This window comes from Mustela putorius, unplaced genomic scaffold (genome assembly GCF_011764305.1).
Source record: "Mustela putorius furo isolate JIRA1106 unplaced genomic scaffold, ASM1176430v1.1 tig00000281_pilon_pilon_pilon, whole genome shotgun sequence".
Taxonomy (NCBI): Eukaryota; Metazoa; Chordata; class Mammalia; order Carnivora; family Mustelidae; genus Mustela; species Mustela putorius.
In genome coordinates this window covers 2,549,701-2,569,072 of record NW_025421343.1, presented here as the reverse complement: position 1 = coordinate 2,569,072, position 19,372 = coordinate 2,549,701, and the positions used below count along the sequence as shown (strand labels likewise).

Genomic DNA, 19,372 nt, shown 5'->3' with positions numbered 1-19,372 from the left:
AACTCTGCTGAGGAAGATAAAATAATCTAGTGCCTCTGTAGCATCTTATCTACAATATATGGCATACGAAATAGAGGTTTTTAAAGTGATAATAAGCAAAAAAACTGATCTGTAATCAAAAGTTAAAACAGTCAGTAGAAACAGATCGTTAGATAATCCAGATATGCTAGGAGACAGAGATTTCAAAGTAACTGATTAAAATGTTAAAGAAAACAGGAAAGAATAGACAATACCAAAAAAAATTATCTGAACATATATTAAAAATCAAATGTGTGTTTTAAATAGCAAAATACAGATTTGTAGTGAAGAGCCCATTAATGTGAGCTCTTAAAAATGGATTAAATGTGTTTAACAACAGACTCAATAAAGCAGAAGTCAAGGTAAGTCAACTCAAAGTTCTATAGAAAACACCAAAACTTAGACACATAGAAAAAAAAGAATACACATTTTATTTTTAATTTTTAAAAGTGGAATAGGGCATAAAAGAGAGGAGGAGCTCAGTTGGAAGTTGTAACATGTATTGGAGACCAAGAAGTAGAGGAGAGAATGAGAATTGTTCAGAGGCTTTAATGTGTCTGCACTCAGTAATAGATCCTCAACTGTATTAAAAAACAACAACAACAACTGATAGAACTGAAAGGACAAATAGATAGATTCACAATTATAGTTGGTTATTTTAGCATTCCTTCAGTAACTGATAAAACAAATAGATAAAATACCAATAAGGCTACAGAAGACTTGAACTGTAATATCAAACAACTTGACATTCCACCAACAGCACCATTTTTTTCCCCTAGTGCACATGCAACATTCACTAAGCTAGAGCACATTCTAGACCATAAAACAAGTCTCAATAAATATAAAAAGTATAAATTTTTACCATGTTTGCCATCTGCAACAGAAATAAATTAGGAATCGATAGCAGACACATTTATGTAATATACCCCACTTTGACATAACATATCATCTTTTTTATGTAATGCTTGATTTGATTTGCTATTGTGTTGAAATTGTGTGTGTGTGTTTATGTAGGATGTTTCTTTATAGTTTTCTGTTCTTATATCATCTTTGCCTTGGATTTTGCCATTAGGGTAATGTTGATCTCATAAAATGCATTTTAGAAATGTTTTCTCCCCCATCTCTATTTTGGGAAAGGTTTTGTCTAGACTTGGTTTCATTTCTTCCATTAATACTTTTTTTTTTCAAAGATTTTATTTATTTATTTGACAGAGAGAGATCACAAGTAGGCAGAGAGGCAGGCAGAGAGAGAGGAGGAAGCAGGCTCCCTGCTGAGCAGAGAGCCCGATGCAGGACTCCAACCCAGAACCCTGAGATCATGACCTGAGCCGAAGGCAGCAGCTTAACCCACTGAGCCACCCAGGTGCCCCATCATTTCTTCCATTAATACTTGATAGAATTCACTAGTGAAATAATCAGAGTCTGGAGTTTCTTCATTGGAAGGTTATAAAATATAAATTCAGTTTCTTTGTTAGGAATAAGCTTATTTAGTGTGTGTGTGTGTGTGAGAGAGAGAGAGAGAGAGAGAGAGAAGTGTGTGTCTCAGGAGATGCAGATAAAGCATTTAGCAGAAATGGACACTCTTAAAAAAAAACAACAACTAACTTCGCAGCAGACAAATCTAGTCTTATTTTTTTTTAAAGATCTTATTTATTTATTTGACACACAGTGATCACACGTAGGCAGAGAGGCAGACAGAGAGAGAGGGGGAAGCAGGCTCCCTGCTGAGCAGAGAGCCCGATGCAGGACTCGATCCCAGGACTCTGAGATCATGACCTGAGCTGAAGGCAGCAGCTTAACCCACTGAGCCACCCAGGCGCCCCAAATCTAGTCTTATTTAATCTAATAGAAGAGTATCTTTTTACTCTTACATTTTATTTAATGGTAAAAGACTGAATGTTCGACCTCTAAGACCAGGAACAAGACAAGTATGTATGCTCTCAGCATTCTAACTCAGCAGCTGTTGGAAGCTACCTTAGTGCAAAATAGCAAGTAAAAGAAATACAAAGTGAGCTAATTGAAAGGGGAGGAGAATGAGAAATGTTTTCTTTAAAAAAAAAATTGTTTACATAGAGAATTCTAAGGGATTTTTTTAAGAAGATAGTGAAACTAAGTTTAGAAAGACCACAAGGTAAAAGGTCACTATGCAAAAAACTGATCTGTTTCTTTTTTAAAAGATTTTATTCATTTATTCCTGTTAGAGGGAGAGTGCACATCAGCACAAGTACAAGTGGCGATGGGAGGGTGCAAAGGGGCAGAAGGGGAGGAAGAGAGACTCAAGTGGAGCCCTGTGTTCATCTCACAACCCTAAGATCATGACCTGAGCCGAAACCCAAGAGTCGGATGCTTAACCAGTTGAGCCACCCAGGTGCCCCAAAGCAGATCTGTTTCTGTGTACTAATAAAGAGGAATTAGAATCTGAAATTAAAAATTAATGTCATTTACAACATCAAAAACCAGGAAATACTCTGTAATAAAATAATATGTGCTAAGCTTGTGCACTCAAAATTGTAAAACATTACCCCCCCCCCCAAATTAAAGAAGATCTAACTAAATAGGAAAGTATACTGCATTTACGGATGCAATATTATTAAAATGTCAGTTCTCCCAAAATTAATGTAAAGTTCTTCTCCACCAGGCTGTGGGTGAGAATTAAACCCCAATGCCCTAGGGCATCCATGATACATAATGATGTAACCTTTCTTCTATGTATGTCGAATTGTACCAGCTAGACCAATCTTGAAGGAAATGAGTATAGATGCTTAAAAGCTGATTTAAAGATTAATATGGAAATTAAAAAATTTAAAATAAAATAGCCAAGACTATTTTGAAAAGGGGGAATAATGTTAGAGAACTTTATGCCACCTGATTTCTATATTTACTGTAAAGGTTTAGTAAGTAAGAGAGTGAAGTATTGACGTAAAGATTGACAAAAAGATCAGTGGAACAGAATAGGGAGTCTGATTTTCAACAAAGGTGCTTATGCCGTATCACTATGTTGTATACTAGTATTGAATACTATAGTGTACACTGGATTGAAGCTAATATTACACCATATTTTATATACATGGAATTTACATAAAAGCTTTTAAAAAATAAATAAAAATATGTTTGACTGTCTCTACCTCCAGTCACTACCTACCTGGACAATAAACTCGAACAGGTACTTTTTAAAAGAGGTTATCCTTTTGGCCAGTAGGCATATGAAAAGATGCTTTAACAGAATGACTCATGAAGGAATTCAAATTGAGACTACAATAAGATACTACTACACACTGGCAATATAGCATGAATTAAAAAGTCTTATAATACCAAGTGTTGGAGTGGATAGGGAATAATCTCGTACATTGCTCATGGGAGTATGAAATGGCACAATCACTCTGAAGAACTCTGGCAGTTTATGTGATCTAGCAATCTTTTTTTTTTAAGATTTTTTAAAAAATTTATTTATTTGACAGATAGAGATCACAAGTAGGCAGAGAGGCAAAGAGAGAGAAAGAGGAGGAAGTAGGCTCCCCGCTGAGCAGAGAGCCCAATGTGGGCTGAAGGCAGAGGCTTTAAGCCACTGAGCCACCCAGGTGCTCTGTGATCTAGCAACTTATTCCTAGGTATTTTTTCCAAGGAAAATGAATATTTCCCCTTAAAAGACTTTATTCACAATAGCCCCCAAATAGAAGTAACCCAAATATACATATCAGGAGAACAAAATGAATGAACAAATGGTGATTTAGTCATAGTCCTCCATGATAAAAAGGAGCAAACTGTAGATACATACAATACCATGGATGAATCTCAAAAACATGCTGAGTGCAAAAAACTAGACACAGAAGAGGACTGTAGGATTCTTTTTATATGAAATTCAAGAATAGGCAGAACTTATCTATGGGGCTGTAAGTCAGAAGAGTTATCTCTGGTGGATCTACTGAGTAGAGTTAGAGATAATTCTAATCTAGAGTTATCTCTGGGTGGATCTACTCATTTGAAAAGGGCATGAGAAACTTCTGAGTTTATGGAAATGTTCTGCATCTTGAGCTGGATGGCAGTTTTATAGGTTTTTACATATGAAAAGGTCATCAAGCAATATTCCTAAGATTTGCATATGTACTGTTTGTAATTATACCTCAACAAAAGCATGCATTGCAAAAAGTGTTTCTTAAAGATTTTTTATGTTTCTTAAAACATGATTGAGAATAAGTCAAGTAAGTGGCTACGTCTCTGAACTGAGTTTATAGCATCCAATAAATCCTTCCTCTGACTTCTCCTTCCATCCTCATCTTGAGTAGAAACTCCCAGTTTTCTTTGGACTGGCTTTTATCTCTGGACTTCTTAATTTTTTTTAAAGATTTTATTTATTTATTTGACAGACAGAGATCACAAATAGTCAGAGAGGCAGGCAGAGAGAGAGGGGAAAACAGGCTCCCTGCCAAACAGAGAGCCCGATGCAGGGCTCGATCCCAGGACTCTGGGATTGTGACCTGAGCGAGACGTAGAGGCTTTAACCCACTGAGCCACCCAGGCGCCCCTGGACTTTTTAATTTTTTGACGACCAAGTTAGGTAAGGATTGTTTTATTTTTTTGCTATGCTCTTCTTATTTTTTATTACTAGGGGTTCATCATCTCATTGTAGGCTGTACTGATGGCTCAAAGAACACCTCATATGTTGTCCAGGATATTTTGATCATCATCCTTGGGCCTCATTTTTTTTAAGCTGTTAGAGAACTTTCATTTTTCTAGAATGGGGATTTGTGTGTGATTTTAATGAGTGAATATTTATACAGATTCTCTCATTGATTTTAAGAATATTCTTTGGACAGGATTGTAAGACATGAATTCAGTTGTGGGGAAAATCTACTTGGGAAAAATGTGTGATTTTTAAGATAGCTTAAGTATCATAATGAAGTAAAAATTTATTGTGGGATTTCTGGGGCACATGGGAACCAAACTTCCAGGCATGGGTTCCAATTGGCAGAAACATATGGAAATATCCAGAGCTTCTCCAAATGTAACTTATGGAATGTCCATCCTAAGTAGATAGGAGGCTTAGTGCTCAGGAATGAAGTGGCCTCATCCAGACCCTTCGGGCTATTGAGGAAAAAGGAACAAGGTAGCTTCCTTGTTCAAGGAAGGAAAAGAACTTAAAAATCAAGTTCCATGAGGCAGGCAGAAGTAAGACAAAGATCCATATTAAAGGAAATGCCTACCATAAAGGTCAGGGTTGAAGGTTAAGGAAGCAGAGGTACCTAGGTATATATATAGAGAGAGAACAATTTATAGGGCGCTTTACATTCTCTTTGAGTAGTTCGTACTCTCCTTGCTAGACATCACTTTCCGTGTCTGAACTTTTCCCTGTTTCACAGTGAAATAATTCATTAAATAACTTGAGAAAGAAAAATTTGACAAACCAAAATGTGAGCAAGGGAGTGTTATTCAGGAAGCAGAAGCAAAAGTTGGTGTGAAAGGACAGCTCTCTTTCACAGCATAGTTCCTGGCACTCGGCTTTTGTCTTACTTTGAAACTTGCTAAAATTATCCAGAGAAGGAAGAATTTGGCTTTGGCCATTTGCAGTGAGTAAGACAAGATCCTTGGTGATCTTGGACTCAGGGTTTGACCCCAGTAGGTTGACAGAGAGCCGTGACTGGAGTTCATTCTCAGTTCCTACTGTGAACTCAGGTTTCTTTTGATGGGGAGGAGAAAAAACTTTTCACTCAGTATCCTGGCCTTTGTATGCTTTGTATTTTCTTGTCTTCTTCATTCCCTTATCCCTTGTCACAGAGCAAGAGAAACAGGTAGCAACTACCAAAGTCCCTTTCCTGGGAAGCAGGATCAAATGATTGTTAAGTCTTTGAAGTCTGGCAGGGTTGGATTCATATCCTAGATCCACCAGTTTCAAGATATAGTCAATAGCTTAACCCTTCTCTCCTCATATCTATAAATTGAGGATTAAATACCTCATGGGGTTCTTACGAGAATTATATGAGAGTACTTTCAAAACTTTGGAACATAGTGCTCAATAAATCAAGGCAGCTGCTCTGGTGATAGTGATAGAGATATTTGGTTGATGATGGTGATGCTTTCTCTACGCTTTTCACCTCTGTTCACTTGTGTACAGTGAATTGCACTTAGTGTGTCATCGAAGTACATCATAATTGAAAGTGATGAGTACTGAGCTTTCTGTAGGACTTTGATGGAATCTGGAAGATTTCTGTACATTTGTGGTTTTTTTTTTTTTAAGATTTTGTTTATTTGAATGAGAGGGAGAGAAAGCAGAAATGGGGGAAGCAGCAGAGGGAGAGGGAGAGGCAGATTCCCCACTGAGCAGGGAGCTGGATGCTGGGATCATGACCTGAGCCTATGGCAGACTCTTAACCTACTGAGCCACCCAGGTGCCCCTCTTATACATTTGTTTTAATTGAGTTTAGTTGTGTCTTTGTGTCAGAAACAGTGGCTATCTCCTCCCTTTTTGTAAAGAGAATCAGATACTTATGAGATACAAAGTTAGGTATTAGTGTATACCTACTTTGCACAGTTTGGGTGCCATAGTTTCTTTCCTTGCAAACCCTCTGCTTTTTGAGCAGATGTACATATGTGATATGATAATGCAGTATATCACGCTGTGTGAAGTACAGTACAAGGAAGACAGTAAATAGAATAGAAGATTAAAAGAGATCATTTGAATTAGAGAATATGAATCTGGATATGCTTTTGAAGTAAATGAGTTGATTTGGTTACCAAAGAGCTACATGGTAAAAATCAAAAAGTATTTTCATGGGTCTTGATTCCTCTCCCTTTCCCAAACTTTAAAAAAAAAAAAAGTAATTGTAACTGGATTGAAAACTAGTGTGAACTATTTAAGTGCTTTGGTAGTGGACTTTCAGTTCATTTAGGTGTTATTTACTTATTGTCTTGGAGTATATTAATTGTATAGATGCATTGAGAGGCAACATGATGTTGCCGATTGAGCTACCTATAAGACCTTGTGACTCAAAATCTCCCTGCATCCCAGGTTCCTCGTATGTTCAAAATATGGTGATAATTCTTAGCTCATTTTTCATCTTGTCTTGCATTCCATCTTTATTTTTGTGCATTGTACATTGGCACTATTACAGCTTCATAAGATACAGCCTAGATGTGATGAGACTGATTTGAAACTCTTCTTAGAGGTATCCAAAAGGGAGTTTTATGGGACTTTTCATAAGTTTAGGTTTTCTTAAGTCCTAAATTCTTACTCTGTTCTAGAGATTTTCGCTGTATGTTCTTAGCATCCACTTCGTAATAAGATTACTTAAAGAATAGTGTGAAATCACCAATATTTATTGCATAGTGTGTTGGTTGTTATTGCCTGAGTCTGTGTTTATCCGTTCTTAGAAAACCTATGGACACCGTGGTGGTAATGGAAACCGGAAGTGAAAGGGGGAATGGGCAGCAAACTGTGCATTAGCCAAGTTCCAAAATGCTTTCTTGATTTAGCAAAATATGTAACAATGAAAACATTCATTTCTGCAATTATCATTTTGTTTGGAAATAAATAATTAGCTTGAAGGGAAGTAAGGTGAAACGTAATTGGAGGGCAGTTAAATAACAGTATATTAAGAGTAGTATAACACATGGTCATGTGTAAGTGCATTTGGCCTTATTGATTGATATATATTGATTGGGACTTGAAAGCCAAGTCTGTGTTTCATGTTAATATGTTAAGGTTAATAAGCCTTTTACTATTTTGAGATGAATAATGACTCCGGAGGATCAACTAACTTATCCTAAATTGCACAGCCAGTAAATGGTGGTGAATAAAAATTGGAACTTTCTGACTCTTAAGCTATCTTTTCATTTTACCAGTCCAGTTTTGCTTCTCCTTGGCAATCTGTTTTGGCCACTGAAACAAGCCTTTCCAATGCTATCTTTTTCAGCCTCTAGTTTCACTGGGCTTTTTAGCTCTTTGATTTTCACAGCATCTCTATGTTCAGCTTGTCAGGTTCTTTAAGTATCTGTCTTGGCCGAGATAATTATGTTGGGTTACACATTAAAAAGAAAGGCACAGCCAATACTCAGTATTTGAGTAGTTGGCCCCTGAACTGCCACTCTCGTACCTGTGTGGGCCTAGTCTATGCCTTGGATAACCCATAAACCCTGTTATCATCTGGACCAGGTTTTGCTCCATGGTTCATTTTAAGACAGTGTAAGAATTACTACTGCTTTATAGGTGATGGTATAGGTGAAAGATACAGATTTAGGACTGGGTCAAAATACCAAAGAGCTGTGTGAGTTTGTCTAAATTTCTAAACTTCCTAGAAAGCCTTAGTGTATTCGTCTACAAGAAGAAAGAATACCAACTTCTTATGGTGATTCTAAGAATGAAATGAAATAGCATAAGATGTCAGCTGCTTAACTATAGCATATCTTGGGCGTATGGTAATGCCCAAGAGGTTGCTTCTTACCCGTTTTTCTGGCTTCTGATCTGCACCGCTGTCTCTGGGCATCTGCTTTAGTCTTATCCTCTTTGCTTTACTCCACTCCTGTTCTCACTGTTCAAAAGCCACAGACAAGGCTTCTCACATCTTTGATGTGCCCTCTCTTGATTGTTCGCCCAGAGCCTATAACTGGTGAAATTTCTGGCTCTTCTTCATGTGCTCTTGGTTCCCAGTCTCCAGTGGGTTTAACTAATGCAAACCATTTAATGTGGATTTTGTTTATAATGTAACTTATTTCTCAGTTGGCCTGTATAGTACTCCCTAACTTAAGTATTTCCATTTGTTGTCTTAAATCATCCAGAGTGGGGATCTTCAGAACATACAAACAGAACCATATAGTTGAAGAACACATTTTTGTTGTTTATTTATTTATTATTTTATTATTTATTATTATTTATTATTTATTTATTTATTATTTATTTATTATATTATTTATTTATTTATTATTTTTATTATTTATTTATTTATTTATTATTTATTTATTTATTTATTTATTATTTTAAGTAATCTCTACACCCAACTTGGGGTTTGAACTCACAACCCTGAGGTCAGGAGTCACATGCTCCATCAACTGAGCCAGCCAGGCACGCCTCAGTGTTCATTTTTTAAAGAAACAAAATTCATCCTTTTAATTATTTATTTTCTGGAAGTTTTAATTGTTCTTTTAATTTTTTGTGTGTTAAATGATAAAGCCGTAAGCACTCTGGTTTCTAGATAACTTAGGAGATGATGTTTTACATTTGTTTCTTAAGAATTATAGTAATTTCAGGATTCCTTAGGTGGCTCAGTCAGTTAAGTGTGTGCCTTCAGCTCAAATCATGATCCTGTAGTCCTGGGATCGAGCCCTACATCTGGCTCCCTGCTCAGCGGGGAGTCAGCTTATCCCTCTCCCTCTGCACTTCTCCCATCTTGTTCTCTCTCTCTCTTTCTCTCTCAAATAAATAAATAAATCTTTAGAATCATAGTAATTTTGGAAGGGACTTTCTGAAATTTATTCTCTACAGAAAAATTCCTTTTTCATCTAAATAAGATTTTAAATATTGCTTATCTGTTGTTGATTTGGAGGGGAAAAGTGCTTCTTGAATAAATAGCTGGGCTTTATAAATCTTAGTTTAATGTTATAGCTATATTACTCATGGTGATGAAGGTAATATTTAAGATGATTGCCACCAGGCACTATTCATCCAAGATTTTTCAATGCCGAAGATATCGTGATGGAGAAAACCTTAAAGGAATCCCTAATGGAAAAATAAATTCTGATAATTTTTGTTGGGATTTCATTCAGTCCTTTAACATTATGGTTTGCACTCTTGTTATTCCAGGGAAAGGTGGCCCAGACGGCGTGTATGTCAGCTTGCAAGCATTTAGCCACATCCTTGATGCAGCTCTTGCTGGAAGCTGAAGTAAGACAGCTCACCCTGGGAGCACTACAGCAGTTCAACTTGGATGTCAGAGAATGTGAACGTAAGACAGGGAACCATCCCTTTGCTTGTTTCTTTCACCTGTGTGTGTACTCACTTCTATGGAAAAAAAAAAAAAAAGGTCTGCGGGGTGTTCGTTCCTGATGGAGTTGAATACCTGGATGGTGGAGACAACTTGAAGGGCACGTAGAAATGGTTCATCAGTAAACTGATTTGAGCACCCAGAGGTGCATAGGCCCCTACACAGAACAGAGATCTCGGGCCACAAACAAATTTGCCATCTAGAGGGGGATACAAGGCAGACATGCATTTAATACACACCAAAGAAAACCTGATTTGTCCGAAGACTTCAGAAGAATGCAGTGCCCAGCCACTTTTTTTTTTTAATTTTAAACCTATTTTTACATCTTATCTGCAAACTCTTCTTCATCTGAAGAACGAATGTGTGTGCATCTATCAGTTGGAGATGCTTTTCTATTGTAGGTAGAAACAAAATGTTAGACAGAGTGATTTAAAAAAATAGGTTTTATTTTTCTTAGAGACAATGAGTTGCTATATTGATTTAGTTGCTCAGTGATATCATCAAGGACTTGGGCTCTTTTTTTTTTTTTCTATAATAGAGTTGACACACAGTGTTACATTAGGTTCAGGTGTACAAAATAGTGATTCAGCTTCTCTGTACCTCATGCTATGCTCACCACAAGTGTAGCTACCACCTGTCACCATACAGTGCTATTACAGTGTTACTGACTATTCCTGGGCTGTGCCTTTTATTCCCATGACTTCATTCCTTAACGGGAAGCCTGTATCTTCCACACCCCTTCACCTCTTTACCCATCCTTCCACTCACTCTTCTCTGGCAACCATAAGTTTGTTCTCCATATTTATAGGTATGATTCTGCTTTTGGTTTGTTTATTCACTTGTTTTGTTTTTTAAGATTCCACAGAAGAGTGAAATTGTATGGCATTTAGAGGACCCAGGCTCTTTTGTTCCCTCTCTTATGCCATACTTAGAGTTGTGTGGACTTTTCCTCTTCATACATATTATTCCTTTTCATACATGTATTATGTTATAGTCAGAAGAGACTCACATTCCCTCAAAAAAATAAAAGTAAAAACAGAAATACCATCTGACCCAGTAATTCCTCTAATAAGAATTTACCCAAAGAAAACAGAAACACTAATTTGAAAAGATACATGCACTCCTGTGTTAATTGCAGCATTACTTACAGTAGCCAAAATAGGGAAACAACCTAAGTGTCCACAGATAAATGAATGGAGAAAGAAGATGTGACATATATCTATAATGGAATATTATTTAGCCATAAAAAAGAATACAGTCTTGCCATTCACAACAACATGGATGGACCTAGAGAGTATTGTGCTAAGTGAAGTAAGTCAGAAATAAAAAGACAATAACACATGTTCACTTAAATGTGGAATCTGAAAAATAAAACACCCCCCCCCCAGAAATAGACTCATAAATACAGAAAACCAACTGGTGAATGCCAGAGGGAGGGTGGGGAATGGGTAAAATATGTGATGGGGATTAAGAGGTACAAAATTCTACTTAAAAAAAAAAAAACATGACAGAGATGAAAATTAGAACTTAAGGAGTATAATCAATACTGTAATAAGTTTGAGTGGTGGCTCACTTGTAGTCAGCATTTTGTAATGCATATAATTGTCAAATCACTATGTTGTACACCTGAAACTATAATATAATATTGTATGTCAGCTGTACTTCAGTTAGGAAAAAAAAAAAAAAAAAGAGGAGGAGACTTACATTCAAGACAGGAAAAAAGAGGCCAATGTCATGTATTCCTTTTATTAAGAAAATTAAGACCTTTTCAGGAGATCCCTAACAAACTTTCCTGTCTCATTGGTAATGGCACAGTTACGTAGTCACCTCCACCTTTAAGGGAGGCCACAAGATTATCTGGCAAAGTGACAGAGGACCATCATTATTGGGATAGTTGATTCATCGTGAATCATCCCCTTGACACAAAATTAGTTCTGGTTAGGAAAGAGAAGGAAGAAATAGAGAGTGTTCTGGTGTTCATAGTGCTATATCAATGAGAAATGAAGAAGAACAGAAATTCTATGACAACTTGAGATTTTTTTTCTAATTCTAAGAAAATCAGTGGAAAATTCTAAAAGTGTGCTAATACTTCTAACCAGTTTTTAAGATTTTTACTGCCTGTTGGTTTCCCTTGACTGATTTTTAAAATTTTTTTTTATTTTTTTATACATATAATGTATTATTAGCCCCAGGGGTACAGGTCTGTGAATTGCCAGGTTTACATACTTCACAGCACTCACTGTAGCACATACTCTCCCCAATGGATTTTTGGTGGCTAGAAATTAAGGTTTATTGGCAGTTCTGGTTTTAATTAATTACTGTAGACTTCCAGTTTCAGTCACCGGAATATCAACATCACCTTTTTGCCATAAACAACTGTAAAACTGATTAGAACAATTCTTTTCATGTATTGGGCAGTGGATAGCACAAGGCTGTAATTTTTTAGAAAGGGGAAATGCATAAGGTAAACTTGACATTCAATCTCGTTTTCTGTCTGGGGGGCATTATCCAAATAGGTGCCCAGGAAAGTAGAACCCAAATCAAAACTGGAGTTTAACACAGAAAAAACAAAACAGAACAAAAAAAACAAAAACAAAAACAAAAAAAAACAGAGATTGGCCCAAGCTCTGGTGAGGCAGCTGGGATTTGTGGGGCAGGATTCGAGAGAGAAAAGAATTGTTTAGCTGTAAGAGTCTACATTGGAGAGCCCTTGAGTCTTTGGTCAAAAACTGAGTTGCCATTTGCAGAGGGTAAAATCCTGTGAGGCCCGGCAGAGTTTAGCCAACTGAGGATCTGTGAGCTGAGTAGGAAAGCCAGACATTAGAATTCTGACCAACCAAAGTTGAAGACCAGCTAATCATCTTGTACATTCAGTAAGACCCCAGAAAGTTAGGCCTTAAGAGTACTGAAGCTCTTGAGTAAGAGCCAATCTTGATCCACCCTAACAAATCCTAATGATACTTAACAAGATAAAGGTCATCTACCAATAAAATAACTGCCTGCCAAAACCAAACTCAACTGTCTTTGAAGGAAGAAGAACATATACAAAATTTCAGACTCTTAACCACATAACCTCAACAATTTTACAGGAAGAGTTAAGATTTGGCATGCAAAGAGAAAGGAAAATGTGACCCATAACAAGAAAGGACAGGCAATAGAAATAGACCCACTGATAACAGAAATGTTGAAAACAGAAGACAGGGCCTTTAAAAATCTGCCTATGGATATATTCAATATAAACTATAGCTGAATTTTTTCCCACCTTTCGTAAAAAGCATTAACCCATTGATTCAAAAAGCTCAATGAATCTTACGCAGGATAAACACAGAGCCACACTGAAGTACATTACAGTCAGATTGCTAAAAAAATAAAAAATAAATAAATAAAAGAAAGTCTTAAAAGCATCCCAAGAAGAAAAGACATAATGAAAGGCAATGATAAAAATGACAGCTGCTTATCAGAATCAGTGCAACCAGAAGGCAATAGAGTATCTTCAAAGGAAAGAAAGGAAAGGAAAGAAAAACAGAAAAGGCCTGTGAACCTAAAACTCTGTTTTGTAAAACGTACCCTTCACAAATCAAGATAAAGACATTTCAAATGAAGAGAAGTTAAGATAATTTGCTTCCCAGGTTTGTACTACAAGTTCTTTAAAAGGTAGTTTTTCCAGTTGAAGGGCAATACTAGAGGCTAACTCAGATCTATGAGGCAGATGACATTGTTCAAAGAGGTCTAAAGCAATAGACACATCTTTATCTGGAACCTTCACATGACCTTATTAAGATAGGACATTTAACTCCCCTTTTCTTGAATCTGGGCAAGTTTGTGACTTGATTATAACCAACAGAATGTGGCAGAAGTGGCCTTGGTGACTTAGGTGGCTCAGTCATAAAAGGCATTGCTGCCACCATCCCCTTAGCTGTTGCCTAAGAAGTCCAACTGCCTTAAGGCCTCGACGACGTAAGGAGCCCCAAATTGGTTTCTGCGAGGAGGCCACCTGGGGAAGCTCTGATGGCCCAACATTTTAAATTTGATGTTCTTGGTGCTATATTTTGTTATATTTCTTTAAAAAGTGTTAGATTGTATTGTGACCTGTATTTACATTTCGTGGGATTGGTTGGAATCTTTCAAAGCTTGCTTTTATGTTTACATCAGGTCCAGAGCCACTTTTTCTATAGGTCTTAACAACCCCAAATCTAAAGCAATGCCTTTCAAAGGATTCTACCTGATGTCCCAGGTATCTGGAGACCTTTCAGTTCTGTCTGGTGGGAATACAAAATATGCCCATCTCTGTAAAAGCTCCGTAAATTATTCAGCATGTTTATTTCTGGTGGTTCTTTCCCCAGTCTTGGGGAGTGTCTTCTCATACATGCCCAGACTAGTACTCAGCCAAGTATTCAGTGGGACCCTTCTGCAATTTTCCTGAGTCCTCTCATTTGTAATTTCCACCTTTCTGGGATTTGGCCAGAAAATACTAGTTGCCTTGGCATTCTAGACCATAGTCTGTGACTTCAACTCAAATGGCCATGTTTTGTTTGGATTCCCTCCCTATGCCCGCTTTGCATCACAGCCTGGAAACTGCCTCTAGGTATGCTTACCTGATTGGTTTTCCTTCTTTCTGAGCTCACAGTCCTGCACTGTCATGTAGTTTCTAAAACCATTCCTTCAGGTGCTCTGTCCATTCTTGAGGGGTTTTTCTTGTTTTCTGTTTTTTTTATCCAGTGGCAAGGTGAATCCTCTTCCTATTACAACATCATGACCAGTACCAGAATCAAACATCCTCTTGTGCTTTTTAAAAATTTTATATTTTGCAGAAATAGAAACTGCTCTTTGTAGAATTTTAGGGAAAAAAAAAAAAGATGAGCACAAAGGGAAAATAAAAATTACCATATTCTTATCATTCAGAAGTAAGTACAATTCCAGGGATTGTATTCGGAAATGATAATATCTAGCAGCCACAGAACTTTTTCTAGAAATCATCCATCTGATTCCTTGCATTTAGTTAGTCCAAATTATTTTACATGCCTCTATCTTGACCAGTCATTTACCAGGGGGATAAAAACATAATGATTGGCTAGACCAGACAAAAGTGATTTTTAATATTGGGTATAAAGTCATCCCTTTCCAAGTTTTGAAGAAAGAGTAGAACCTCATTGTGATATAAACAAAAGGAAGGACTGGGCTTTGGAGTGGGTGAATCAACCAATGTCATTGGCTTAATAAAGTCTGATGAATGATTGGGAGTCACTACTGTATTTAGTCATGACTGTATTTAGTCACAGCTAAAAGATAAAGAGGAATGGAGGTGATGAGGCTAAAATATATGAGCCTTGAGGAAGAGTGATGGTCTAGGAGAAGCACTGGGGAGTAAGGGAGATGCCCATGCTGGTGCCTGAAGGACAGCTGGTGCCTGAAGGATTCTGAAGGACATTTTACGTAGGAGAATGAGCAGCTTCTACTTGAGAGAATGGTAGGGGAATTGGTATCCTTAGCACAGAGCTAGCTTTCAGTTAAGGCTGAGAGGTGGAGAGATCCCTTAACGAAAGGGTGGAATCCTACTAGAGTTTGTTAACCATGCCTAAGTGGTTCCAGAGAGCCAGTACTGTATCTAAAGCCATTTGATATTGGTAATAGCCTTGTTCAGACTTAGGATCAGCTCAAAGCCAACATTTGTAGGTCCCGAGACAATGCCTCCAGTAACCATATTACCACTGAATATTTTTTCTCCATATATTGTGGAACCACTAAGATTCATCGATGTAGAGTTTTAATGTTTCACTTCTGATTGTCAGTAATTTGTCTGTCAAGAAACTTTCCATGGACATTTATGTTATTTTAAAAGAAAGAATTCTATTCTACGTCTTTTGCTATACCATCCCCCTAATTCTTTTTTTTCTTTAGATGCTCAGTGGTCTATAAAAAATCTTAAAGAAATGATACATAAGATCCAAGTAACTATACAGAGGCGTATAAAAGCAGCCCCAAATGACAAGATAATTAACACTTACATCTTTCTACCCAGTGGTGTGTGCCTGCAGTATTTTCTCTATTGTCTGTGAGTCCTTGCAAGAACTATAGATGTCCCGAAAGAAATCAAACTCTGGACAAGGTAGAATACGAATGTACCTTAAGTGTTTGACTCTGAGGCCTGGGCTGTCATTTTCTTAGATCCAAGTACACAGAGAAATTGTAGGCATTACCATGAGCCTGAGAAATTCAGCTAGTACAGTGCAGTCTTGAAGAACACTGAGTTCAGGGTCAGCTCAACCAAACGGATTCAAGTCCCCACTTAAATTTAGTGGCCATGGGTCCGTTATTTAACCTCTCCCAGTGCCATTTATGAAATAGGAATAATAATAGTAACTAATGCTACAGGGACGGGGTCAGGATTAAATAAGAGAATGCATGGAAGGGTTTATTTTGTGGCCAATAAAGCACTAAGTACGCATGAAGTAGCGGCTTCCCCTGCTTGTGAGAACAGGGGAGCAGCATGAGCAGCGTGGCCTCTGATTAATATCCCCAAGATCTCGTGTGGGCCACTTGGACGTTTGTCTGCGGTTTATAAATCAGGGAGGTTTGGAGATGCCATTTTATTTGGTGTAAGAAATTCATTTTTGTTTCCAGTAACTGTCTGTGAAACTGCTGCGGTTGTCCTGAAAGGTCTGGTCCAGAACCAATAATTTTCTGATTCTCAGCTTGATGCCCTTGTAAGATACCAGTCAGTGGGCTCAGCTGTTTACAGGCAACACAAATACTTAGGGCATCATTATCTAACAGGAATGTTGTTACGTAATTTTTCCTGATGAGATGCTAAACCAAATACCTTTTAACATGGAGGCTCTTGGGAATTCAGAAGGTGTGAAGAAAATATTCCTCCCCCTTCCAGAGTTGACAGTAACCTCTAGGTATTTCTGCTTTGTATAGATTTCATCTTACACCTCTGTACGTCTGCACATCTTAGTTTTGCTTTTGGATGTGGGAGCCTTGGAACCTGGCAAAGGGACTGGATTTTAAATACCAGCAAGTCTTGATAGCCTCGTACTTTACCTCCTTTGCCAAATGTGGGCTATTTGTCATTCATGTACTTCCTAGTCAGTCTGTGCCTCAATTGGGAATTTCCTGGGTTTTCTCTTTGTGCGTTCTGAATAGAGAGGTCTAGCTTCATAGTCAAGCTGAACTACTTGTTTAGAACATCAGTTCGGTAATCTGTTCGCTTATTTGACAGATATATGTGGGGTCCCTACACGGTGCAGAGTACCATGCTGGAGGCTGGAAATACAATGGGAAACAATGGATTTTAAATAGGAGAGTGATTTGGTTCAATTTGCTTATTTATTTTTTTTAAATTTTATTTATTTAGTTCTCAGAAAGAGAGAGCACACACAGGCAGGGGGAGCAGGAGGCAGAGGGAGAAGCAGACTCCCCACTGAGCAAGGAGCCCAATGTGGAACTCGATCCCAGGACTCTGGTATCATGACCAGATTAGAAGACAGACGCTCAACTGACTGAGCCACTCAGGCATTCCTTGAATTACTATTTTAATCATATTCTGAGTCTTTATAAATGTATAGGTTGATTTTATTTTAGACTTCATTTTGTGAAGTGCCTTCTTTATGCTTATATAGTAATCACAATTTCATTAAAACATTTAAATATCTAGGATACAAGTCCTTTTCATTACAGTTCTGTTTTTCAAGAATGTTTTGGGCTTTTTTTTTTTTTTTGTCTTAGCCATTCCTTTTTTCTCCCCCCTTTATAGAGTTAGACTCTACTTTCTCCTGTTCTGTCCATTCTCTTTCATAATTTTAGAATACTTTGTCAAATTCTTTTTTCTTTTTTAAGATTTTATTTATTTATTTGGGAGAGAGATGGGTAGCAAGAGAGTGCACATTTGGGGAAGACATGGAAAAGCAGACTTCCAGCTGAGCAGGGAGCACAGTGTGGGGCCAAATCCCAGGACCCTGAGATCATGACCAGACACTTAACCAACGGGGCCACCCAGGCACCCCTACATATGTATTTTTAAAAGGGACTCTGCATTTATCAGGAGCCATCAAGACCAGTAACAAAGCTGCTACAGTATAGAGATATATAATAGAGATAAGTTGGGAGCTTCATGAAAATGAATGAATCAACTTATTTAACCTCCCTAAGTCCATTAATAACTAGAAGTACTAATCTCTGCTCTGTCTCACAGTATTGTTAGGAAGTGAAATGAGATACTGTGTATAAAATCATTTGCAAACAGCCATGGGAATTTTATTACATTAATCATTTCTTTATCCATATCCTTTTTTTAAAAAATTAATTTATTTATTTTCAGAAAAACAGTATTCATTATTTTTTTTTTTAAAGATTTTATTTATTTATCTGACAGGGAGAAATCACAAGTAGACAGAGAGGCAGGCAGAGAGAGAGAGAGGGAAGCAGGCTCCCTGCCGAGCAGAGAGTCCGATGCGGGACTCGATCCCAGGACCCTGAGATCATGACCTGAGCTGAAGGCAGCGGCTTAACCCACTGAGCCACCCAGGCGCCCGGTATTCATTATTTTTTCACCACACCCAGTGCTCCATGCAATCTGTGCCCTCTATAATACCCATCACGTGGTACCCCAACCTCCCACTCCCCCACCACTTCAAACCCCTCAGATTGTTTTTCAGAGTCCATAGTCTCTCATGATTCACCTCCCCTTCCAATTTAGCCGAACTCCCTTCTCCTCTCTAACACCCCTTGTCCTCCATGATATTTGTTATGCTCCACAAATAAGTGAAACCATATGATAATTGACTCTCTCTGCTTGACTTATTTCACTCAGCATAATCTCTTCCAGTCCCGTCCATGTTGCTACAAAAGTTGGGTATTCGTCCTTTCTGATGGAGGCATAATACTCCATAGTGTATATGGACCACATCTTCCTTATCCATTCGTCTGTTGAAGGGCATCTTGGTTCTTTCCATAGTTTGGCGACCGTGGCCATTGCTGCTATAAACATTGGGGTACAGATGGCCCTTCTTTTCACTACATCTGTATCTTTGGGGTAAATACCCAGGAGTGCAATGGCAGGGTCATAGGGAAGCTCTATTTTTAATTTCTTGAGGAATCTCCACACTGTTCTCCAAAGAGGCTGCACCAACCTGCATTCCCACCAACAGTTTAAGAGGGTTCCCCTTTCTCCACATCCTCTCCAACACATGTTGTTTCCTGTTTTGTTAATTTTGGCCATTCTAACTGGTGTAAGGTGATATCTTACTATATATGTAGTTTTAATTTGAATCTCCCTGAGGGCTAGTGATGATGAACATTTCTTCACGTGTCTGATAGCCATTTGTATGTCTTCATTGGAGAAGTGTCTGTTCATGTCTTCTTCCATTTTTTGATATGTTTGC

At 37.7% G+C, this 19,372-nt stretch overlaps 1 protein-coding gene across 4 annotated transcripts in view; it reads left to right on the top strand.

Moving 5' to 3' along the window:
- EXOC6B (exocyst complex component 6B) overlaps nucleotides 1-19,372 on the top strand; it is a 651,357-nt gene that overhangs the window by 456,022 nt on the left and 175,963 nt on the right. For all 4 annotated transcript variants that reach the window (XM_004742187.3, XM_004742188.3, XM_004742185.3 and 1 more), the window contains one exon: nucleotides 9,809-9,950. In XM_004742187.3, coding sequence (XP_004742244.1) covers nucleotides 9,809-9,950 — 142 coding nt within the window. The remainder of the gene's footprint in view (nucleotides 1-9,808; nucleotides 9,951-19,372) is intronic.